The sequence below is a fragment of the Cervus canadensis genome, chromosome 14, assembly GCF_019320065.1.
Source record: "Cervus canadensis isolate Bull #8, Minnesota chromosome 14, ASM1932006v1, whole genome shotgun sequence".
Taxonomy (NCBI): Eukaryota; Metazoa; Chordata; class Mammalia; order Artiodactyla; family Cervidae; genus Cervus; species Cervus canadensis.
Window position 1 is genome coordinate 32,938,204 of NC_057399.1, and position 26,377 is coordinate 32,964,580.

At 41.2% G+C, this 26,377-nt stretch overlaps 1 protein-coding gene across 5 annotated transcripts in view; it reads left to right on the plus strand.

The window, feature by feature from the left end:
• PDCD1LG2 (programmed cell death 1 ligand 2) overlaps positions 1-21,190 on the plus strand; it is a 56,566-nt gene extending 35,376 nt beyond the window's left edge. For 2 of the 5 annotated variants that reach the window (XM_043487348.1, XM_043487351.1), the window contains 3 exons: positions 6,062-6,199; positions 9,416-9,465; positions 20,457-21,190. In XM_043487348.1, the coding sequence (XP_043343283.1) occupies positions 6,062-6,199; positions 9,416-9,465; positions 20,457-20,462 (194 nt within the window). In that variant the 3' untranslated portion in view covers positions 20,463-21,190. The remainder of the gene's footprint in view (positions 1-6,061; positions 6,200-9,415; positions 9,466-20,456) is intronic. The other 3 variants (XM_043487349.1, XM_043487352.1, XM_043487353.1) reach the window with 3 other exon arrangements.
• Positions 21,191-26,377: the final 5,187 nt, after the last annotated feature.

Below are 26,377 nucleotides of genomic sequence, written 5' to 3' on the forward strand. Positions count from 1 at the left end.
CTCTAAGAGAGAATTCATTTTCTGGATTTCTCCATCTTTGGGAGGCCACCTGCATTCCTTGGCTCATGGCCTTTTCTTCCACCTCCAAAGCCAGCATTAGATTTCTACTTCTGTCATCACATCTCTTTCTTTAACTCTCTTGCCTCTCTCTTCTACCTCTTAAGGACCATTGTGATTACATTAGATGCCTCCCCCCAATACATGCCTCAACCTGATAATTCAGGATAGTTTTCCCATTTCAAGGTCCTTAATATAATCACATCTGCACAATCCTTTGTTATGTAGGGTAATGCATTCACAGGTTTCAGAACATGGACATCTTTAAGAGGAGCCATTATTCTGCTATCTTACCAATAAAGGATATAGTTTCAGAACAAAGACAGTCCTTAGTAATGATTAAATTTGACTTTACAGAAGATTTGCTATATTGTCATTATATTCCACTATTTGCTGTCTATCTTAGTTAGATAAAAGAGCCTATGATGAGGACTTGTGTGGCATGCAGGCATTTAGGTGGTGACCCCAAGGGGCAGAAGTGAGAGGTTCAAAAATTAAGACAGGAAAGAAGGAAGAGAAAATAGAAGCGTGCATTATCCCAATTGTTGGCATGAACAGTAGAAGCTGAAATACTCAAGAACCTCATGAGAAGTGTATAGATCATCTCCTAAGATGTTTACTCAAAAGAGCTTCAGACTTAAGGATTAATCTATCTGCTTTCACCCCCAGTGGTGGGCAGTTGTCCCCAGGAGTGTAACTTCCTTCTGCTGTGAGTTATGCATGCATGTGGGCTGAGAGAGCTCCCCCAGCATCTATGGCATCAAAGTCATTTCAGGGCAGGAAGCAATGTGTCCAACTGAGGGAGTCACTGACCATGAAGTGATTTGAGGCCCACCCAGACTTCTACCCAATGTGTGGCTAAACTCAGAAGAGAGGCTGAGAGAAAATGAGGCAGGACAACAGTAGTCAATCCCTTGCACTGCTCAAGTCTGTCCCTTCATGCCCTATATTCAAACTACTGTCTCCAAGCCTTTGGGCAGGTAAGTAGCTACTATCTCTGCACAAGATACATATACCAGAGTTCATGAAACAAGTTACAGTTTCTGCTGCTGCAACTGATCCCAAGCCATAGTTGATATTTGTCATCTCTCTCAGCCAGCACACATTCTAGCTTTTCCTCACTCAGCATTTCAGATGGAATAATTTGTTTGTTTGCCTGGAGGGTGGAGGGAAGGAGGGGTGTGGGGGTTACTCAGACTTTCAACACTGGGAGACCTGAGCCGTTAGTCGCCTCACCCTCAGCAGACTGCAGTTGCTGCAATTGCCTTTTTATTGTTATCACTGAGTATGGAAGTAACGAGACTCAGAGAATCAGTGGATCCCTGAGTTCCAGACAGTCTTCCCTGCCTCCATTGTGTAGCAGCGTTGGAGTTCTTCATGGGAACCATTACTTTGCCAACAAAGGTTCGTATAGTCAAAGCTACAGTTTTTTCAGTAATTATGTATGGATGTGAGAGTTGGACCATAAGGAAGGGTGAGCACCAAAGAATTGATGCTTTTGAACTGTGGTGTTGGAAAAGACTCTTGAGAGTCCCTTGGACTGCATGGAGATCCAACCAGTCAATCCTAAAGGAAATCAATCCTGAATATTCATTGGAAGGCCTGATGCTGAAGCTCCAATACTTTGGCCACCTGATGCGAAGACCTGACTCATTAGAAAAGGCCCTGATGCTGGGAAAGATTGAAGGCAGGAGGAGAAGGGGATGACAGAGGATGAGATGGTTGGATGGCATCACTGACTCAATAGACATGAGTTTGAGCAAGCTCTGGGAGATGGTAAAGGACAGGGAAGCCTGACATGCTGCAGTCCACGGGGTCACAAAGAGTCAAACACGACTGAGAGACTGAACAGCAACAACATGGGAATCAAGATCAGTTTATCTACCAGTATTATGATTCTTTGCTTTGCCCGCTGGCCTGACAGTGAATAGAGCTCAAGCTGACTAGGCAGTAGCTATAACTTTACATGTGGTAGAACATGTCCCTTGGTACACAGCATCCTTGGTACCCTTTCCTTACCCTGTACTCTCTGAACCTACTTGCACCTCTCTGGTCACCATGACTTCTTTGCTCAGGCAGTTTCTTCCACACAAAATATCATTCTTCATTGTCTTCACCAGCTCTCAGGGTAGTTGAAGTAACTCCAGAGTACAAGGCATCTTTCCTTCATCTCACCTCCTAAGACCTATTTCTTTGCTTGCCTGCAACTATGGTTGTCTTTTCTCTTTCATTGCTCTTTTATTTTCCATGGATTTTAATTGTTCACATGAGTCTTCTTTATATCCAAACCAAAGTAAAACCTGAGTGCTCTGCCCATGGTAAGTGCTCAGTAAATGTTAGATTAATGGCTTGGAGACTTACTCTTGGACTAACCCAGTCCCATCATCCCAGCTGCCAGTCTGTGTGGATACAAATGATTGCCTAGTTTGTGGTACAAATACCAGCAACAAGATGACCAAAGTCACACATCCTCCCACGGTTCCTTGCTCCTATTTCTCAAAGACATTTTTAAGTTGTCTTATGACTGTGCTCTTTCTCATAAATTGGCTCCTCACTGCTGACTTCTGTGACCCACACATACTTCTTCAGAAGTCAATGAATAAAACACATACAGCAGTGAGAGTCTGGGGTGCAAGGTGCTCCAGTAACTCCAGAATAGATGACTAAACTTCCTAATTTTCAATCAGAAATTAAGGAGCAGTGACACCATTTTCCTTTTGAAACAGGATTCCTTCCACTCAGCCAGTGATGCATTTTCATTAGGAAATATAATGAGATGGGAGCACAGGAAATAACTATAACAAGACCCTTGTAGGGCTAGCAGAGAAGCTCTCCCAGGAGACTTGGAGGTGACTCTCTGGCAGTGCTCAGGAGCGCGGGCTCTGAGGTCAGATGGACTATAATTTCAAATCCTCTCTCTGCTACCTACTAGCTTTGAGAACATGAACATATGACTGAGCCACTCTAGAACTCAGCCTCTCATCTGTAGAATAAGGATAAATAATGGTAGATACCTAATAGAGTTGTCATGAGGATTAAATGAAATACGTAAAGTCTTTAGCAGTCAGAAAGGATAGAAACAGACAAACAAACAAACAAACATGGTTTGTCCAGCAAGAAGTCTGGTTTCCTTATAAGTGCGTGAGACTGTGGATAAGGACAGATCCAATATTTTTCCCATCCAATGAGGACATCTCATTGTTAAGTAGCATGCAATTATTATAAAATAGTCTAGAATAATATGCATTAGGATTTAGGCTAAGAGACCTCGACATACAGTGGTGTAAAGCAGGAGTATTCTTCTCTTTGATGTCACATTCAGAGATAGAAGGTGGGTCAGAGCAGGTAAGTTGCTGTATTCTATAAAGTCACTCAGTAATCTAGGTTCTTTCCATCTTATTGCTCTGGCACTCTCCAGGATGTTACCCTGTTGAACTGTCAAAGCTGGGTCACTGCCACATTCATGTTTCAGCCCACAGAAAGAAAAAGATACACCCAGTGTTTTGAAGGCCAAGACACAAAAAGCCCATTCTCTAGGCCTGAACTTAGTTCACACCTAGGCTGGCCACACCTAACTGCAGGGAAGGCTTAGACATGTAGTCTCAAGAGAAACCATGTGTCCAGCTAACACCTAGCTAATACTAGAGAAGAAACAGAGAATGGATTTAGCAGTCTGTCACAAGATTTAATGATAAGAAAGATTGGGCAAGGTAGACCAGATGGACAGATAGTCAATTCAGTCCAACAAATCCTTATTGACACCTTTCATGTAGCTGGTGCTTGGCTCTATAGGGGATTCAGAGATGACTTTGCAAAAGTCTTTGTAACTTCATGTACTTACATTCTAAGCAGACTGATGTCTTATTGCATGTTCAGTGTTAGAAAATCTTTAAGAATAAGTAGAATTTGTGTATGGAAGGAACTGTGAGGGAACCTTACAGGACAAGGGTTTGCATAAAGGCACTGAGGTAAGGATGTCTCCTGCTGTGGGAACAGTAAGAACTCCTTGACTTATGGTGCTGCACGCAGCAAGTGCTTAATAAGTGCTTCCTGTGTGTGTGTGCTCAGTCACTCAGTTGTGTCCAACTCTTTGCAACGCCATGGACTATAACCCACCAGGCTCCTCCATCCATGGAGTTTTCCAGGCAAGAATACTGAAGTGGGTTGCCATTTCCTATTCCAGGGGATATTCCCAATCCAGGGATTGAACCTGAATCTCTTGCGTTTCCTGCATTGGCAGGCAGATTCTTTACTACTGCGCCACCTGGGAAGCCCCAGTAAGCACTTCCAAGAAGATATCAGTTACTATGGGTTATGTGTGATAAGGGCTGTTAACTAGATGTATTGTGGTGATTGTTCACAGTGTATACAAATATCAAATCGTTATGTTGTATGCCTGAAACTAATATGTTATATGACAATTATACCTCAATTAAAATTTAAAAATATGGATTTTCCAACGTGTAGATGAACCAAACTTCTTAATGCTTTTTATCTTTAGGTTCACTACAATCTTAAACTTAGAGACAAATACCTGTGGGGCCTGAGCCTTGAATCAGACAGATCTGGGTTTGCGGTCCTGGTTTGGCCACTTACTTAGCAGTGATGTGTGCATGTGTGCTCAGTCACTAAGTTGTGTCTGACCCTTTGTGACCCTGTGGACTTCAACCCCCCAGGCTCCTCTGTCCAAGGGATTTCCCAAGCAAGAATACTGGAGTGGGTTGCCATTTCCTTCTCCAAGGGATCTTCCCAACCCAGGAATCGTACCCGCGTCTCCTACTTGGCAAATGGATTCTTTACAACTGAGCCACCAGCCCATTAGCAGTGATGACCTTAGATCTTGGAGCCTTACTTCCTCAACTCTAAGATGAGAGCCTCAAATTAAATGACATCTAGTCCCTTCTTAGCTAAAACTGTCTGTGGTACTCAGATAACACTATGATGGGGAAGGGGGGAGACAGATGGCAGGACTGAGCCCTTCTTCAAGAGCAGTTCTGCCAGACTTTTCCAAGACCAGGCTGTGACCTTTATTCTTTTTTTGGCTGTGCCCAGGCCCTCAGCAGTGAGAGTGCAGACTCCCAGCCACTGAGCAGCCAGGGAATTCCCTGTTATGTTTATTCTTTATGAGTTACTCCATAAGGCAAAATTCAGCCTGTTGGAAAGGGCACAGTTTACTTGAGTATGCTTCCATCTCCCTGTAGTGAACCCCCATCCAGGCCTGTCCTTGGTCAGTCTGGAGCCCTCATTCTAACCAGAGCACTCCTTTACAAGGCTTTCCCCAACCTCCAAACTTACTCTTCTCATCCACCTCTCTACTAAACTCATCTCTTCCTCAGTGCCAGACCTCGATTCTCTGAGAAAAGGAAAATGACTAGTTGTAATGATTCACGTTAAGGTATGATATTCTGTTTTTTCAAAAGGATCCTCTTAATCCTGGAGATTGAATAACTGATCAGATATATTCTAAGCATCATGAATGCTTGACAGTGGAGAAGGAGACATATTTGGGCTGAGGGACTATCCTACTATAAAAAGAGAGATGATGAAGGAAAAAGAGCAAGGAAGGAAGGAAGAAAAAGAAAGAAAGGAAGAGAAAGGAAGGGGAAGGGAGGGAGGAAGAAAGAAGAGAAAGAGCACATAATACAATAGGTATATAAGAATGGTGAAAAACATGGAATGTTTTTTGGGCAGCCTGGACTATATCTCAGCTATGTCACTTAATGTGTAATTTTAGGAAAGTGTGCTAGGTCTCCATGCCTCACTTTCTTCATCAGTAAAATGATGGTTATAGTACAGCCTGCCTCATAGGGTGGTCATGAAGAGTAAAGGAGCTAATACAAGACATGATTCATATACATTCAGCATTCACAGAAAAATACCTGGCATGGAGTAAATGTTCAATGCAAGTTGGTCATGTTGGTTATAACTCAGTTACTTGGCTACATTGTTGGGTTGCCTCAGAGTTACCATGCAATGGGATTCTGGTGCTTTTTCTTTCTGCCAGGTCCTATGGAAGACCCCAAGATCCCTCCATCTTCACTACTTCATGTTTTCATTCTCTCCTTCATCATTGCTTTCATGTTCATAGCCACAATGGTAGCCCTAAGAAAACGACTCTTGCAGAAGTTGTATCCTAGAGAAGGTAAGTGAGTTTTATTCATGGTAACCAAGTAGTCTGGGTGTCTGCAGTGTGAGGCCCTGCTTGGCCCCACCGACCTGTAGCTTCACACTGTGTCCACTCAGGGCTCATGAGTTTCTTGGGGCTTGTCCTGATGATTGTTTCCCAGAAGAAAATGCCTCTGGTCTTCAGTAAGATGCAATGTTTTTTTTTTTTTGAATAAAAATATTGATAAAAGTAAAAATTAAGAAACTGAATATTTTTAAATGAGTGTTTCATTCCTGTAGCTGAAATGGTTTGCTTTGTTCTCTGAGCCAAGAAGTGTCATCAGCCTCATGAGATCAGTGTTATTTGGGCAATGCAGACAGTTGTGCAGTCAGAGTTCACTGGTGGGAAGATGGCAGGATCCTTCATGAGGACTCCTTTAGTTTTCATTCCTCCTTTGCCCATTCTGGGTCTGAGCTGGGCTGAGCCGTCCTCTTACCCACAGGAATCTGAATCTTCTGGTTGGATAAGGAAAGGAAAGAAGTGTGAGGCCATCTGGTGTAGGGAAAGCACCTGACTGGTGGTATCCTGAGATGTTTCAGCAGCTCCCTCCTCAGCCCGTCACAGGCTCACCAACCCACTCCATTCTACTGTGACAGTGAGACAGAGCATGCCTGTGGTGTCTAAATCCAGGCCAGAATACCTGCAAGCCCATCTGGTGCTTTCCTACACAGCACCCAGTGAGCCTCTTCCCAAGATCTATACACAGCCTATAGTAAAGGAAATAACAGCTAGGAATAATTCACTAAGAATTTGAAGTGGTCACTATTTGAGGACGGGGGTGCTTTTCAGTGATTGTTATCCTACATTTACAATCTAGCTTCTGTATTCTCATCTGCCATGAAATACTGTCATCATCTATTTGTCCATTGACCTATGTGTGCATTAGCTTGGGTAGTGACCACAAACCCTCTTCTGTAGAATCCAAGATCCATGAACTGTTGTCAAAAGAAAGAGGGGGGTTGGGGAGAAAGGAAGAAGGGAAGAAGGGAGGGAGGAAAGGAGAAAAAATGGGATGGGGAGAAAGAATGGAATTAGAGGAATTATAGGGTCTTGCCCAAAAAATCTTGGACTAAACAGAATCTCTTCTGCAAATCTGTGACTTCAGAGAGGCATGACAGATGCAGCTCATCAGAACCTTATCTTCTGTATTCTTTTTCTTTTTCTTTGGCTGCACTGGGTTTTCATTGCTGCATGGGCTTTCTCTAGTTGTGGCAAGCAGGGGCTACTCTAGTTGCACTGCGTGGGCTTCTCATTGTGGTGGCATTTGCTGTGGAGCACAGGCTCTAGAGCATGTGGGTTTCAATAGTTGTGGCATGCAGGCTTAGTTGCTCTGTAGCATGTGGAATCTTCCTGGGCCAGGGATCAGAAACATGTCCCATGCACTGGCAGGCAGATTCTTAACCACTGGACCACCAGGAAACTCCTGCATTCCTCTAGTACTTTCCTCATGTGTACCCCTCAGACGCAATTTTACAACCAAGGTTCCAGGCTTGGGGCCTGAGAACCCATTAGGCACCTCATAAATGAGTAGCAGGTTTTTCATCCTTACTCTCTGAGGAAATGAAATAGAGCCACATTTCTTAAAGATAGAATGGAGAAAAGAAATCTTCCCCTCATCCCTTATCCCAATTTCAAGTGTAAGTAGCACCAAGCTGAGTGTGAGTCTCAGGCACCAAATAGAGTGGGAGAGATTTGTTACTAGCAAGAGTTAAGTAAATACATTTTCAAGTGATTTATTTTTTAATAAACTAGAGCGAAATCACCATTGCTATGTAATAGCCCTCCTCTGTAACTCTTGTGCTTTGGGATCTGCTCTCTTAGAAGGGAGTACACAAATACACATCAATTCAAGGACTATGGTTTCTCTTTTTCATCGGTATATGTCCAGTGTCTAAAACATTACCTGGCATATACAACAAAATTGTTCAATAAAATTTTAGACTTTGAACCTCTGATATGCAGATATGTGTGCTAACCTGCTCCGTACAACATGGCCATATGTGGTTATTTAAATTAAACAAAAATTCAAGTCCTGGGTCATATTTTAAGTGCTCACATATTATAAGTGTTCAATAGTCACATGGGGCTAGTAGCTACTGTATGGGATAGAGAAGTATTTCTAATTTCTATTGGATTTAATAAACATAATATGGTATTTCAATAAATATGATCATAAAAAACCTAACATATTAGAAGAATTACTATAAAAATTTCTAATGTTTGCACTTTATTTCTATACCTATCTCCTTGTGGACTGTTAATAATCAACTCGCCCACCAGTACTAGCCTCTGCACCACATTTTGCCCTAAAAGACTGAGCCAGAGCTTTGCAGAGATTTAAACCAAAGGCCAAATATATTGACTAATGCTTGCATGAGAACCACAGAGAATGACAGCACTGACCTCAGGCATCAGAGTCCTTCACTGAATCTCCAACATTCAAGGGCAATTCCTATAGTTTAGCCATTGACCCCTTTCAAATACAAATGCTTTTGGAGGAGGTTGCAATGCTGGATAGAAGCTCTCTAAATCTGGGCCAAGGTCAGGATGAATACAAAGGAGTTGTTAAGAAGCTGACAAACAGAACAAAAGCAGATTAGGGATGGACTGAGTTCAGGAACCCAAGCAACTGCAGGACATGGGTATTGAACCCTGTAAGAAAAACAGAATAAGAGGGAGTATGTGAAATCAGGGCTTGATAAAGAGATAAAGCCACGGAAACAATGATGAGCAGCAACCCATCTTGTGAACTTGTGTTTCTGCTACCAAAGTTACTTTGAACCAGTATCAGTCAATGACACCTTAGTGCAGATTTATTGATTAGACCTTCTGCTCTGTGTAGGGGAGAAAGGAAGGAAGTGGCATTCAAGACTAAAGTAAAACAGGGAGAGAGAATTTCAAAGGTATTTCCTGGGCCAAATACCCAAATTAGCAGTCCCTCAGCCTCTGAGGACCTGGGGGCTTAGGCAGACAAGGGAATGGGAAGTAAGCGGAGGCCTTCTTTCTTCACAATTTTCTCCTAAGGGTATGGTTTTAGTTTGTATCCAGCCTGAAGTCTCAAACCATGGTGGAAATTTATTCTTCTCTATGTGGATTTATTTGGATTTACTTTTCGTTCTGCCATCATTTCACCTATAAACAGAACAGTTTCCTCGTTAATCTTAACCCATCCCTGGAATTTTTCTTTTTCAGATGCAACAAAAAGATCTGCCACCATGGTAAGGAAAGAAGTAGACAGAGCTGTGAGTAATCATGATTTTTCTTTTCTGTTTCACCTTCTTTTCTCTTCCAGATTAAATTAAGAAATAAAACCTCTGCTTTGTTGCACCAAGGGCAAATAGCCTGGGCAGAATCTTCCTGCTAAGTGGCATTTAGTTTCTCTTGCAATCCTGCATTGTTCCATACCTTTTTTGGAAAATAAAGATGATGTCAGTTGAATAGCCACAGAACAACTATATAGCCTTTAGTCTGTCTATATTCCTAAGCACTCCTAGAAAATAATGCACGGACATCTGGGCTCAAATTAGAAACATGGTTAAATTTAACAGCAAAAGGAAGATAGTCTACTGTTACACAATCAGCAGCTGGGGCTTTTAGTCATTAAGTACACTGTGGGTTGTGGGTTAAGGATATTTCTGGAGATGTAGAAGCCTCTTCATGAGATTGAAAGGCTTGGAGCTGGAATTTGTGGGAGAGTATGTGATCTAGAGGTCAGGAGAAGCAGGGTTGCTGAAACCATTCAGCTTCATCGGATGAAAAGCATAGACACTGGGGAAGTGGTCTGTTGGAGATTCACAGATCTAGGTCACATTGTAAAATGGGTATTTCTGGCTCTCTTGGGAAAGCTGCCTTTGCCTGTAATCTAAGGATCACATGGTGTCACACATGACTTTATGAGTTCACCAAAATAGTGATAGGCAATTCGTAGACATTTCTAAATAACTTAGTATTTTCAGCTGCTCAAAATATTAAGAACTGTTTACTTTTAAATTCTTTTGAATATATTGCCCAGATTCCAGTGACACCGATTGTGAAAATAACCCTAGAAAACGTTCAAATACCAGGGTCTGCATTTGGCTTATCTATCACACATGGCAGTTCATAAGCACAAAATACGACTTAAAAGAATGAAATGAAAAGAGGCTCCTGCACCCTCCCTGTCTCCACCACTCCCCTGAAAGAGATTCTTGAAAATACATCCTGTCGCTATAGACTCATTCCTGGACCCAGTGCCAAGGAAGAAATGCAGCCTAAGCCTGCTGTGCTTGACATCCCATTACCTGAGCTTTTCTGAATCATGAGACAACTTTCAGATCAACACTGGAAGTTCTGATACAAATATTTGTTTCTTGGGAAACAAAAATCCCGTATTCCTATAAATTGATCTCCTTGGCCTCCAGGTGAGTTCCCATGAGAGAGGCCCAACATTTACTAAACTTCATGAGGTCAAAATGTTTGAATAAGTGACTCCTTCAGCTGCTCAGAATAAGGAAGAAATAGTGAAAAATGTGAGCACAGAAGTAATAAACTCAGATGCCGTTCAGGCCAGTGATGAAATGAGTAACAACTGTCTAGTATAACCAGATAGGGAGTGGGGGAGGGGAGGGATTGTGACAAATTGGAGAGCATTTTCCATGTCAGTTTAGCACTAGCCTTACATTGCCAAGAGAAGATAGAAATCCAGATTTTTATATAAAACATCTTAATTATTAAATGCTAGCTGAAAGTATTTCAAATAGCAAACAAACTAAACAAAACATGCCTGTAGGTTAATTGAGCCTGTCGATCAGTTTTCAAGTCCTTTCCTAGAAACATAATATTGTAAGGGAAGAGTTTAGAATCTGAGTAATGAAGGCAGAAACACCTATTTGAGGAACTGATCTTTATCATGTACATGCGTACATGACATTATTTTATGGTCTATTAGTACTTGTTTTGATTGCATTCAAAGTTATTTTCAGATTGATTGAAGTCTTTCTAATCTTGTTTAGAGCTGCATAAAATATAGAACTTGGTTGATAATCACTAGCAAAGTATTAAAAGAAAAATTATTTTTATTTAGTATAATATATTATGGTTTTGTCAAAGCAGATACAAATGTGTTAGATTTTCAGTAGATGCTTTTTTTAAAGTTCTTCCCTAAAAAGTTGCTCATCAGTTATTAACTCTTTATTGAGAACTGATTTAACATTTGGAATAATATCCCCTGGGAAGAAGAGGGAACAGGACATGGAAATACTGATTTGAGGGATAGAAAGAGAAGAGATCTGGGACCAAGTGTTTGGACAGCTAAGAAAACTTGGAATGTGTTGCTGGGGATGAGGGGCACTTCATGCTCCTCCAGAAAAACAACCACAGAACCACTTGCTGTTTAGCCACTAAGTCACATCCAACTCTTCTGTGATCCCGGACTGTAGCCCGCCAGGCTCCTCTGTCCATGGGATTTCCCAGGCAAGAATACTGGAGTGAGTTGCCATTTCTGTCTCCAGGGAATCTGCCCAACCCAGAGATCAAACCCATGACTCCTGCATTACAGGCAGATTCTTAGCCTGAAAAGTATGAAATCTGTAGAGCTGGCAGGTTGGGAACTAAGGTAGGATTTTTTATATTACAATCTTGAGGCAAAATTCCTCCTTCTCTGATTGCTGTTAAGGTCTTCAACTGATTGGATGAAGCCCACCCACATTGTGGAAGGTAATCTATTTAAAGTTAGCTGATGGTAAATGTTCATTACATCTATTATACGAAATACCTTCAGAGCAACACCTAGACTAACATTTCACCAAATAGCTGGGCACAGCAGTCTAGCCAAATTAACATAAAATAAACCATCACAGGCATCAAGAAACGAGGGAGACAGTCTTGCCCGGAGTAAGTCAGTTTGTCAGACTTCCTTGAATCTTTGAAAATACAAGTATGTGTCCATCTATTTTCTGGTCACTGGAGTTGTCCAAATGACCAGGACTTTGTCTAATACCTGCTCATCCATGCGGCTGCCACTCCAGATTTGCATGTAGACTATTTAAGGTTTTTTGTTTATTTCAGCAAGATGTTTTTCCCTCAACTCCCTGCCTGTCAACCATTCAGTAACAAAAGGCATCTGTGACATCAGAATCTACTACTTTGTATATTTTGCAGTAATGAATATCTGAGTAGATCTAGAGGGGTAAAAAAAACCTCCAAACTTGTAGTCAAGAAATTACTTGATAAAGTCAAACAAATTTTTTGAAAAAAAATTTTTTACTTCTCAGTAAAATGAACAAATTATAAGAGCTGGATTTGACTTATCTAATATCTTGTTTCATTGCCAATACCCAATGAGAACTATAGATAGATATGTATAGCTGTGTATGGATAGCTTTGGGAAGTCCCCTTGAACGGAGCAGCACACACTGCAAGATCTGATTCCCCCTACACTGTTTTCATCATCAGGCCAATCTCCTGTCTCTAGATTTGAGCTCTTTTGCATGGCTTTTCAGGCCATCCTTCTCCCTTTCCTGTTCCCAAGCCGTGCTCATTCCTACCTTTGCCCCTTTGTTTGTGTTGTGTCTCCTGCCTGGAATGCCCTCCTCATTCCTTCTTGCTGACTCAAACTCAAACTTCTTGTAAGATCTGCCTTTGTATAGAATAATAAGTTAGCATTATTATTGTTTTAATGCCAGACCACTGTTCTAAACACTCTAGAGGTACCTTTAATTTTCACAGTAGCCCTACGAGGTATATACTTCCTCCCCACCACCTCCAGTCTCAGAGGTGAGGAGATACTTGTGCAAGGTCGTATGACTAGTGAATGCATGGGCCAGAAAATGGACCCAAGTATGCCAGTACAGAGCCCATGCCTATACACTAAACTCTACTCCCTTTCTTAGTCTGTAAGACTGTCTCTGCAGCTCAGCCCTCTTTGTTTTTCCCTCTGCATTGTACACACAGTCTGTACCACTCTCAAGTGCGTGGTCACAGCATTATTTCCTGGCTTCTTCTAAGTGTACATATTTTATATCTACTTAGTCAATGAAATGAAGTGAGATATTACTGTTAATAAAACTATTGGGTATTTGGTTTTGTCTGCTTTCTTCTCTGTTTTTCTATACTTCTTTTAGCTTATTCTATGATCAGTTTAAAAGAAAGTGACTGATTTTGACCAAATCAGGCTTGCTACTAAAAAATCTTGTTTAATTTTAGTTGAGCTTGCCAGCTTAAAAGAGAACAACTTATAATGATTTCTAGAACATTTGTCACACTGTAGTAGGCACCTATTAATGAGAATCAACCACAGTTAACACTCTCCCACCCACTGGTGTGTATCAATTAAAAAAAAAAAAGAGTAGGCAAACCATGGCCAGGGGGTCAAATCCCCACCTGTTTCTGTAAACAAAATTTTTATTAAAACTTAATCATGCTTTCTGTTTTCATATTGTCCCTCCCCCTAATTTGCCATCCATTCATCTGCTTCTTATGGTAGAGTTGAGTAATTGCAACAGAGACCATATAGCCTATAAAAATCTAAATTTTTTATAATCTGGCCCTTTACAGAAAAAGTTTGCTGTCTTCTGACCTAGAGGTTCTCCCAGGCTTTGCACCTCCTTCCACAGTAAATGTAATGGGTTGGTCAAAAAGTTCGTTCAGGGTTTTTTGTAAGATATGGGAAAACCGGAATGAACTTTTTGGCCAACCAAATACTGTGCTAAGTGATGCAATGTCACCCCCACTCCTATGTCAGCGTCGTGAAGTCTGAGGACAGAGCCCGCTGGAAGTTCTTAGGCCGAGCCAGCCTCTCACTCTCCGACACACAGTCGCTGCTACCCTAGCTCTGCCTCACGCCCAAAAACCACCACTGGGAGACAGTGTTAGGTTCTAGGCTTTCCAGGAGCAATCCTGGGCCTTCATATTCTTACTCACTATCATCTCAGAAGATAAAGTCTTGGGACTTGCTCTGAGCATGTCCTTTGGACATATTTCATTTCATTTATTGATTTTAATTTTTATTGAAGTATAGTTGATTTATAGTATTGTGCTAGTTTCAGTTGTACAACAAAATGATTCAGTAATACATATATAGTTTTTCAGATTCTTTTCCATTGTAGGTTATTATAAGACACTGAATGTAGTTCCCTGTGCTGTACAGTAAATCCTTGTTGTTTATTTTATATATGGTAGTATCTCTTAATCCCATGCTCTTAACTTATCCCTCGCTCCTGCCCCTTTGGTAATCATGTTTGCTTTCTATGTCTGTAAGTCTGTCTTGTAAATAAGTTCATTTTTATTTTTATTTTTTTGGATTCCACTTGTAAGTGATATCATAAGATATTTGTCTTTCTTCGGCTTACTTCATTAAGTATAATATTTTCTGGGTCCATCCATGTTGCTGCAAATGGCAACATTTCATTCTTTTTATGGCTAATATTCCATTGTGTGTGTGTATACACACACTCACACACACTGTATCTTCTTAATCCATTCATCAGTTAATGGACACTTAGGTTGCTTCCATGTTTGTCTATTGTAAATAGTGCTTCTGTGAACATTGAGATATATGTCACACATACTTCTTATTCAAATGATTATTCTTGCTTCCCACCTAAGAAAGGAAGAGCTTGCTGGTTTTGCCTCACTGACCGGTGACTGAAGTGATGCCTGATTATTGTGAGAGTGTCCAGAAGGGCTCAGTAATTCAAGTAACAGCTGCTCTGGGCTGGGTTTTCCACTCCATGTTTCTACCCCTAACTTTCTAGGGAATGCTGGGAAAGGTAATGCCTGTTCCTATTGTTGTGAAAATCCAGACTTCTCAATCACCCAGGATGGGCCTTCAAGGCCTTAACCTTAATATTATTAAATTAAAAACTCAGAAAAAACTAAATGTAGCCAAGGAGATGGCCCTCTCCCATCCTTCTCCATGGTGAATGTGGTAGTCATCAGTGTTATTTCACACATTTCTAGGTCTCTTGCTCTTGTGTACACAATAGGATTGCACTTCTCTGTGATTAATTAGGTCATAAGTGTGGTCATATGACTTGCTTTGATCAACTAAATGTAAGCATAAATGATGTGTGTTACTTTGGGGTAGAATATATAATAGTTAGCCTGTGCTTTGCTGTATTTTCTGTTTTCATCTGAAACATTCAAGGTAGTGATTTCTACATCAGCCTGGGTTTCTGAGTAACAACAAATAACAGGGTGCCCAGCTGACCCTTGGTGGGCATGGAGCATGAGCAAGAATAAACCTTTATTTATTATATTGAGATTTAAGAGTTGTTTGTTACTGCAGCATAATCTAGTCTATCCTGACTGATACAACAGGGAAACAATAGACCGTATGTTACCATTTAACATTCTGTTTCTGAGGAAAAATGCTTTCTATATAAAAAAAGAAAAAAGGATAAAGTATAAGGATATACTTTATAATTAGTTCACCATATAATTAGTTCTCTATTTAAAATAAGTTTTTAATATACCCACCACACCTGCTTTCTCCCCCAAAAATGAAGACAAAAACATAAAACATTAAAAATAAAAACATTAAACTGCTCATAATCATAAAAAATGTCCATAATAATTATCATTGTGTGATGGAACCTCATATTATTTTCTTCATTTTTCCTGAATTCTGTTTGTACCTTAATACATTTTTAAATTCCCCAATGTGTCACTGTTTTAAGTACCCAGGGGTGCCTGTTAGATGAAGAAAGGAGTTTTTTGAGCCCTGTTAACCATCCCCCACTCATCTCTCTATATCTCAGTAGTCAAATGCATTATGTAGGGCTCTTCATAGGGTCCTTCTCAACTTTTGGGAGGGAAACGCTTTTACTCCCTTTCAAGGACATGTATCAGCTACCTCTCACAGATTCCGAGCTCAGGCAACCAAGAAGGAATGGACACATACTGCAAAGATGTAACAGACAAGGTAACTTGCACAAGGTTATGTTATAACTTAATGATGCAAGTCCTAGTCCAGACCTCCTGAATCCTTCTGTGGTATACTACTCTTTCCATTTGTGGAATTTCTCCTTGCAGCTAACTTGACTCACTTGTGGGGCTATTCAGGCCTCTGGCTTTTTGTTATGCAGGCAAACAAGCTGTCAACCAGTATAACTTTAGTATAACCACCAAGAATCGGATATGACTGGACGATTAGAACTGAATTCTGATAACATATATATGTATCAGTTCAGCTCAGTTCAGTTCAGTCACTCAGTCATGTCTGACTCTTTGCAACCCCATGGACTGTAGCACATCAGGCCGCCCTGTCCATCGCCAACTCCTGGAGCTTCCTCAAACTCACGTCCATCGAGTCAGTAATGCCATCCAACCATCTCATCCTCTGTCTTCCCCTTTTCCTCCTGCCATCCATCTTTCCCAGCCTCAGGGTCTTTTCCAATGAGTCAGTTCTTCACATCAGGTGGCCAAAGTATTGGAGCTTCAGCTTCAGCATCAGTCTGTCTGATGAATATTCAGGACTGATTTCCTTTAGGATGGACTGGTTGGACCTCCTTGCTGTCCAAGGGACTCTCAAGAGTCTTCTCCAACACCACAGTTCAAAAACATCAATTCTTTGGCTATCAGCTTTCTGTATGGTCCAACTCTCACATCCATACATGATTACTGGAAAAACCAAAGCTTTGACTAGACGGACCTTTGCTGGCAAAGTAATGTCTCTGCTTTTTAACATGCTCTCTAGTTTGGTTATAACTTTTCTTCCAAGAAGCAAGCGTCTTTTAATTTCATGGCTGCAGTCACCATCTGCAGTGATTTTGGAGCCCCCCAAAATAAAGTCTGTCACTGTTTCCATTGATTACTCATCTATTTCCCATGAAGTGATGGGATCAGATGCCATGGTCTTGGGTTTCTGAATGTTGAGTTTTAAGCCAACTTTTTCACTCTTTCACTTTCATCAAGAGGCACTTTAGTTCTTCTTTGCTTTCTGCCATAAGTATAGTGTCATCTGCATGTCTGAGGTTATTGATATTTCTCCTGACAGTCTTGATTCCAGCTTGTGCTTCATCCAGTCCAGCATTTCTCATAATGTACTCTGCATATAAGTTAAATAAACAGGGTGACTATATACACCGTTGATGTACTCCTTTCCGATTTGGAACCACTCTCTTGTTCCATGTCCGGTTCTCAGTGTTACTTCTTGACCTGCATACAGATTTCTCAGGAGGCAGGTCAGGTGGTCTGGTATTCCCATGCCTTGAAGAATTTTCCACATTTTGTTGTGACTCACACAGTCAAAGTCTTTGGCATAGTTGGTAAAGCAGAAATAGATGTTTTTCTGCAACTCTCTTGCTTTTTGATGATCCAGCAGATGTTGGCAATTTGATCTCTGGTTCCTCTGCCTTTTCTAAATCCAGCTTGAACATCTGGAAGTTCACGGTTCACGTACTGTTGAAGCCTGGCTTGGAGAATTTTGAGCATTACTTTGGTAGTATGTGAGATGAGTGCAATTGTGCATTAGTTTGAGCATTCTTTGGCATTGCCTTTCTTTGGGACTGGAATGAAAACTGACCTTTTCCAGTCCCATGGCCACTGCTGAGTTTTCCAAATTTGCTGACATATTGAGTGCAGCACTTTCACAACATCATCTTTTAGGATTTGAAGTTGCTCAACTGGAATTCCATCACCTCCGCTAGCTTTGTATGTAGTGATGCTTCCTAAGGCCCACTTGACTTCACATTCCAGGGTGTCTGGCTCTAGGTGAGTGATCACACCATTGTGATCATCTGGGTCATGAAGATCTTTTTTGTATAGTTCTTCTGTGTATTCTTGCCACCTCCTCTTAATAGTGTGTGCTTCTGTTACGTCCATACCATTTCTGTCCTTTATTGTGCCCATCTTTGCATGAAATGTTCCCTTGATATCTCTAATTTTCTTGAAAAGCTCTCTAGTCTTTTCCATTCTATTGTTTCCCTCTATTTCTTTGCATTGATCACTAAGGAAGGCTTTCTTATCTCTCCTTGCTATTCTTTGGAACTCTGCATTCAAACGGGTGTATCTTTCCTTTTCTCCTTTGCCTTTCATTTATCTTCTTTTCACAGCTATTTGTAAGGCCTCGTCAGACAATCATTTTGCCTTTTTGCATTTCTTTTTCTTGTGGATAGTCTTGATCCCTGCCTCCTGTACCATGTCACGAACCTCCATCCAAAGTTCTTCAGGCTCTCTGTCTATCAGATCTAATCCCTTGAATCTATTTGTCACTTCCACTGTATAATCATAAAGGGTTTGATATACGTCATACCTGAACAGTCTAGTGGTTTTCCCTACTTTCTTCAATTTAAGTCTGAATTTGACAATAAGGAGTTCATGATCTGAGCCACAGTCAGCTCCTGGTCTTGTTGTTGCTGACTGTATAGAGCTTCCCCATCTTTGGCTGCAAAGAATATAATCAATCTGATTTCAGTTTTGACCATCTGGTGAGGTCCATGTGTAGAGTTTTCTCTTGTGTTGTTGGGAGAGGGTGTTTGCTATGGCCAGATAGGTGTCATGCTTCCTTAAAAAAAAAAGTTATTCTAATAATCCATGTCATGCTTTATTAGATCATCCAGACCATGCAGCTTGACTTCTCTACTTTAGAGATCATGAGATTGAGTTTAAGGCATGTTAAGTGACTTTATTGATGAAATAATGACAAAAAAAATTTAAAAGATCTTGTGATCCCCAGTGTGATACTACTTATTTATGCATTCACTCTCAAACATGTATTGTGTTTGCTATTTGCAAGACTCTGTGTCAGGTAAGCCATGGGAGAATTTTAAAAATGACTTAAGCACATTAGTCATCTAAGAGTCTTACAATGAAGTATTAGAGATGACGCACTCAAAAAACTGCTCTCATTGCCATAGTTTGGATTAAGATTAAAATATGAGGCCAGCTTTCTATATACCTCTGTATACCTCTTTCTGTATACCTCTATATACTTCTATATACCTTATATTAAAATATGAGGCCAGCTTCCTATATATACCTATATAGTAATTGGTCCAGCCTCTGCATTTTGTTTTGTTTTGCTTTTTTACTTGAGTCTCTTGTATTTCCTCTAAGAATTTCCACCAGAGAACCAACCACAGCTTTGGCATTCTATTATAGCAACATGGACATGTCTCCTTTTCTTTTTCCTATGCCAATGGTTCTAATTTTTTTTCTTCTTTTTTCTTATAACCCTTAATATACATACACATATATATTTTGAGTAGAAAAAAATTTGAGTCTTCCTGCTATATTCCTCTTTTACTCTCATACTACTGTCAAACTCAAGCATATCTGACACCAGATGTGTGGACGTTTTCCCCACATCAAACCATTCTCTGCATCACACGGTGAGTGTCCTACAATAACCGGTGAGAGCATGAGACTCCACAGGTTAGGGGCTCAGTTCCCAGGAGTGCTCCCACTCCACTTCAGATGCCAGGTACACGTTCAGGTTGTCACCTGTACTTCTGACCAATCAGCTATAAATCTGAGGTCCTCACGAGCTTCTTCTTGGGTTCAGCTAATTTGCTAGAGCTGTTCACAGGGCTCAGGGAAATAGTGTACATGTTTTATCCATTCATTATAAAAGGATATGATAAAGGATACAGATGGAACACTGGTCCCTGCTCTTGCTAGTCTCAGGAGGCCCAGTATCCTCAAACCGAAGGGGAAAGGGAAGGGAGCAGTTCCAGAAGCCTAGTGAGAACCGCAGGAGGAAAGGGCAGACCACAGAGCTGTAGGCTTTAACCGGAGGGATAAAACAAACCTGCAGCCTGTCCAGGAGGTGACTGAAGAAGAGATCTCCCAACCTTACTCTCCTATCCCATGCAATCTCCTCTCCGAGACTTGAGGGAAAAAAATGGAATGGAAACCAGAGGAAAGAGAGGCCAGTGATGCAGTCCTAGGATGTGCACAGGCTGAGCAGGGTGGAGAAAAATGCATCTCCAGGAATAAGCAGAAATATCTGACACAATGGGGAACTCAAAGGTCTGAATAGGGAAGCCCCTTGAACTTTGCTCCAGTATTGCTCAGCTGCCTGCAGCTCAGAGAACAGAGGAGAGAAGCTTCTTGCCATCAGTCTGGGGAGAGAAACTAAAGATTTGGACCAGGGCAAATGGTCGAGGGGGTGGAAAGAAAGCTTTAAGCCCTGCTGCCTTTTGAGCTTTTTTTTTTTTTTAACTCCAATTTTCTCACTCCAATCAGACTTTGAGAGTTTGTATATTTTCTAGTCAGAAAAATGATTTTTCTGTTTGTGAACTTTTCTCTCCAGATTTGAACCTGTGGTCTCAGGAGCTGGGGTGACCTGATAGGACATCCTCAAGAAACTTCTAGACTCTGAGCAAGAATCCCCTGGCCTGCAGAACTTCTTGTTTGTACTTTTCAATTGTCTTTGTATAAACCAGCACTTTATTCTGGAGACTGCAGCACGACTAGGCAGCACCTACCACCGTGTAACGGAAAGTCAGGCGACTGCCCCTCCACTGATCTGGGCTCCTTCCCCCACAGCCCGTGGCTCCATGCACACACTACTGCACTTTAGAAAACAACCACACTGGATCCTGGACCCCACTGAGGGTCCTCTGGCTCTTTCTTTTTTCCAGACTGGAAACAGAGGGAATTATTTCCCCTTAAGTTTCCAAAGTGGTTTCCAGAAGCAGAGACAAGTAGAAGTTTCCAGTTACAGAAATGGACAGAAGATTGCCAGTAGAGTTATTTTTATGTGTAGTTTCCTCTGGATACTGAACAAACCTGTTGAGACTTTGAGTTCACAGACAGGACTTTATACAAAGTCAAGCCATAATTGACATGTTTTATGGTTTACAGGAAGCCAGAAAACATCTGAGTTGTTTTAATGAAGTGTTTAAGCATTGAAGTACACAGAGTGGTCAACTACAGATTGTGGAGAAAAACCATTGAGTATTTTTCTGAGATCTAAATCACAAAGCATTGATTTTAACTTGTAATGGCACTGTGTTGAATGGTATTTTAAAAGCAAATGCAAACTACATCTTTCCTTCAAAAAATCCTGTCTTCTTAACCTTGGAAGCCAATCATACACATTTTGAGTTTTGTCATACTAATATACTATTTCTGCAAAAATTTCAGATGAGTAGCTATAATGGTCAAAGCACCAAACTAAGGCTCCTTTCCTAGCCTTCTCTTTGACTCTAAACTTAACCTTTCAGTAGCTCAGTTTTCAGGTCTGTGATAGAGTGATGGCCACTAGCTATGGCCTCTGATGGTCAGTACTAGAAATCCTATGGGACTGCATTATCACGTGTCAAGGAGGAGGGTAGCTGAATGTGGTCCATCGGGCTGATCATGTTCAATTTGGTCTTTGTGCTAGAACATTCAAGGCATTAGCTAACCTATGAACTATCCAAATGTAAACATTATCAAGCATAACATGATGAACGGGCTTCAAGCAAACTCTTTTAACTGATACACAGACTTAAGAATAATTTTAGGTTAATGAGAATGAAGGGGGGTGAAAGTAACAGACAATTATGTAACATCTTAGTTTCTTCTGTTCAAAATCAAAGAATACCATTGAAGAATAAAACTCAGTTCTTCAAAATGTTCCAGATGTTCTTTCTGCTTTTGGCTAAGTGATTTCCTCAGGGCCCATCCAGTGAGTTTAACATTCCATCAGGCCAGTTGGCTCCCATAGGTGTAAAAGCCTTTGCAGCACACCCGAATGCCTTATTTAGAAGGGCAGGTCCCATGGCTGTCTCCCAGGTCCCATGTGTTGGTCTGGGGCCCCTGCTGGGGAAGCAGCACCTCCTAATTGTGCAGATGTCAGAGCAGGCAAACAGGACCTTCTCCCTGAGGAAGCAGGTCTGTCCATGTGGGCTACACATATCCACTGATATGTGATTGGCTTGCTGCATCTTTGGGTGGTAATATTTAACTCTATAGGAACCTGGTGGAATAATGGCTTCTGTCAAAATACCACCATCTTTAGTCCTAGATCAGGGTTATTTTCTTAAACACCAAATTGGGACAGGGCTCCCTAGCTCCAATATCCCAAAATTCAGGGTTCTTTGGGGAAGAAGACCACTAGGCATTGTGTCCTAGTGTGAGAAATGCTCTGCACTACAGCCTTAACAACCATAATGATTAACATTTACCAAGTACTTCCTACTGAGGTTGTCTAGCATTTTATACATATTATTAAAATGAATTCTCTCAAAACCCTCTAAGAAAGGCACTATTTATGTCTCCATTTTAAAGATAAGGAAACTGAGGCACAGAGAGGTTAAGAAATTTGGCTAAGGCTGCCTGGTTAGCTTGGAAAGGATAGAACTAGAACAATGGAACCATATTCATTACACCCCACCATGTGTCCTTATTTCCTACTGGATGGGATTTAAGGTGGAATTTTACTGGTTACATACACCCTGTAGTCCTTCTTCCTGGTCTAGAATTAATTTCACTCTTACTGTTTCCAAACAGGCACTACAGGAGGTAGAAGACAGACTCTGATGTCAGAGATTCCAAACCCACCTCAACTGTATATGAATTACACAACTTTGCACATATCATCTGATCTCTAAGCCTCAGTTTCCTTATCTAAAAGATGAATACAGTCCTCCCTCAGTATCTGCAGGGAATTGGCTCCAGGACTCCCTTGGATACCAAATCTGTGGATGCTCAAGTCCCTTGTATAAAATGGTGCCATATTTTTGTGTAATCTATTCATGTTCTTCCATATACTTTAAATCATCTGCAGATTACTTATAAGACCCAATCAGTAAGTGCTTAAGTAAAATAGTTGTAACTACAATACAAATGCTATGTAATAGTTGAACAGCATATTTAAGTTTTGCTTTTTGGAATTTTCTGCAATTCTTTTCTGATATTTTCAATCCTCAGTTGGATGTGGAAACTCAATATGAAGGCCCAACTGTAATATAAAAAAGGCAGTTAGCATCTTCCTTTATCAGGCACTTAGCATGTACAGCACATGGTAAGTACCTGTTAAATGACAAGTACCACTGGTAATCCCCCTATGTACCAGCCACTATTTCTTGCTAAATGGGCAATGTCTGGACACTGTTAAGCTCGTCTGTCTGCAGGATATTTCTCCTAAATCCTAACCCTAAGGGAGAAGTGAGCTGTGCTCCAAGGATTTCCAGCCAAGAGGTTTTGTCCCCAGGCTCTCCTGTACATGCCACATACCCCAGCTAAGTCAAGGGGCTCTCCAGTCCTCCAGTATGCCTCGTGCTGTCCCCTGCACCCAGAACACCTCTTTTCTGGGGCCTCAATTTGCCTTCACAAAACCCTATGCTTTCTTTAGATGGCAGTTCTGCCAGTGAATATTTTCTGTTTGTTTGTTTTTTTTTTCCCTGCTGAATATGAGCTCTCTTTACTTTGAGCGCGGCAGTGTTTTCTTTGTCCCTCTCTGAAACAGTTCTCTTTTTTCAGTTTTGAATCATATGGATTTGAGCACATTTTATATCGTCCCCTGAGACTATATGCTCTTAGAGGGCAGAGAAAGAGTGAGATTTTGTTATTCCTGCAGTATCTTGTATGTGATCAATGCCTCATGCATGACTGGCTCTGAAACTCATTACAACACTGGACAGAGTGGCTACACTTAACGTTCTTACTTACCATGACGTTAATATGATTGGCCAGAAAGTTGTACAATGGTAATCCTCAAAGAAGAGCTAAATGAGTTCTAAGTCTTAAAAAAAAAAAAAAAAAAAAAAGTCCCTTTTACAAAGAAAGCAAAAACAGCATTTGGGAGAGTTTGAGGACTTAAGAAAGGCCAAACAAGCAAAAATCACCTATGACGCCATCATCCAGCAAGTATTTTCATTTTTGCTGTTAGCATTTGCTTTGTCCAGACTTGTACATCATCTCTGTATAGTTGTTAACATGTCATTTTCTGTCCTTTTTTCAAATCCATCATTGTACATAAGTTCACAGATGAGCTTCCCAGGTGGTGCTAGTGGTAAAGAACCTGCCTGCAAATGCAGGAGACATAAGAGATGTTCAGTCCTTGGGTTGGGAAGATCCCCCTGAGGGGGGCATGGCTACCCACTCGAGTATTTTCTCCTGGAGAATCCCATGAACAGAGGAGCCTGGCAGGCTACAGCCCATAGGGTCTCAGAGAGTCAGACATGACTGAAGCGACTGAGCACGCATGAGTAAAACCACAAATACGTTGCTGACTAGGCTTCCTAATTATCATTTTTAACGGATGCATGGGTCACAGATCCATGATGAGCTGGATTTGGGCCCAAACTTTGTTTATCACCTGATCACTCTAGGCCCCTATTTTGACCATTAGATCACAGTGGTATTTGGGGTTCCTAAGGATTAGTGTGATTTCAGAGTAGTGTTTTGGAATCCCTGAAAAGTTTGGGTATTTCCATTTCTCCCAATGCACAGACACCTTAGTAAATGACTATGTCCCTTTAGGGATATTTTAGAGGAAGACCTCCGCTAAGTATTTGCAGCATTGTTGCACAGTCCTTTCTTAAGGGTCCAATTTTCCTCTTCAACCAGGAAATTCAGATCTGTGAACTGGTTGGGTCTAGGAACTGGGTAAGAAGCTGATTCTCAATTGTGCTAAGTCAAATTTCTATCATCCGGGTCAAGTAGTGTTTTGGTAGGCCAGCCACCCACCGCCCCACCCCCCACTCTGGGATCCAGATTTCATCTCCATTGAAATCAGGAAGCCCATCTCAGTGGCAGCATTACCCAGCATCAACTTTGGCCTACAGAAAACAGCTCCTTGGAGGTATTCAAGGTTGCTGGGGCTCCCTCACTAACACATTTCTCAATGCTTTAATGAGGGAAACATTCCTTGGACCCTTTCAAGGTGAGGAAAGACACATAGGTTACATGATATATTACTCCATTATTCCTATCTCCCTAAGCCATTCAAAATATGTGAACCGTGAATTTCCAGATGTTAAAGCTGGTTTTAGAATGGGCAGAGGAGCCAGAGATCAAATTGCCAACATCCGCTGGATCATCGAAAAAGCTAGAGAGTTCCAGAAAAACATCTATTTCTGCTTTATTGACTATGCCAAAGCCTTTGACTGTGTGTATCACAACACACTGTGGAAAATTCTGAAAGAGATGGGAATACAAGACCACCTGACCTGCCTTTTGAGAAACCTATATGCAGGTCAGGAAGCAACAGTTAGAACTGGACATGGAACAACAGACTGGTTCCAAATAGGAAAAGGAATACGTCAAGACTGTATATTGTCACCCTTCTTATTTAACTTATATGCAGAGTACATCATGAGAAATGCTGGGCTGGAAAAAGCACAAGCTGGAATCAAGATTGCCGGGAGAAATATCAATAACCTCAGATATGCAGATGACACCACCCTTATGGCTGAAAGTGAAGAGGAACTAAAAAGCCTCTTGATGAAAGTGAAAGAGGAGAGTGAAAAAGTTGGCTTAAAGCTCAACATTCAGAAAACGAAGATCATGGCATCTGGTCCCATCACCTCATGGGAAATAGATGGGGAAACAGTGGAAACAGTGTCAGACTTTATTTTTGGGGGCTCCAAAATCACTGCAGATGGTGACTGCAGCCATGAAATTAAAAGACACTTACTCCTTGGAAGGAAAGGTATGACCAACCTAGATAGTATATTAAAAAGCAGAGACATTACTTTGCCAACAAAGGTCCGTCTGGTCAAGGGTATCGTTTTTCCAGTGGTCATGTATGGATGTGAGAATTGGACTGTGACGAAAGCTGAGTGCCAAAGAATTGATGCTTTTGAACTGTGGTGTTGGAGAAGACTCTTGAGAGTCCCTTGGACTGCAAGGAGATCGAACAAGTCCATCGTAAAGAAGACCAGTCCTGGGTGTTCATTGGAAGGACTGATGCTGAAGCTGAAACTCCAATACTTTGGCCACCTCATGCAAAGAGTTGACTCATTGGAAAAGACCCTGATGCTGGGAGGAATTGGGGACAGGAGGAGAAGGGGACAACAGAGGATGAGATGGCTGGATGGCATCACCAACTCGATAGGCATGAGTTTGAGTAAACTCCTGGCATTGGTGATGGACAGGGAGGCCTGGCGTGCTGTGATTCATGGGGTCGCAAAGAGTCGGACACGACTGAGCAACTGAACTGAACTGAAATGAAGCCATTAGAATCCTTTCTATACATTATTCCAGAGAAATTCTATCAAGTTGATATCATTGAATGTATTG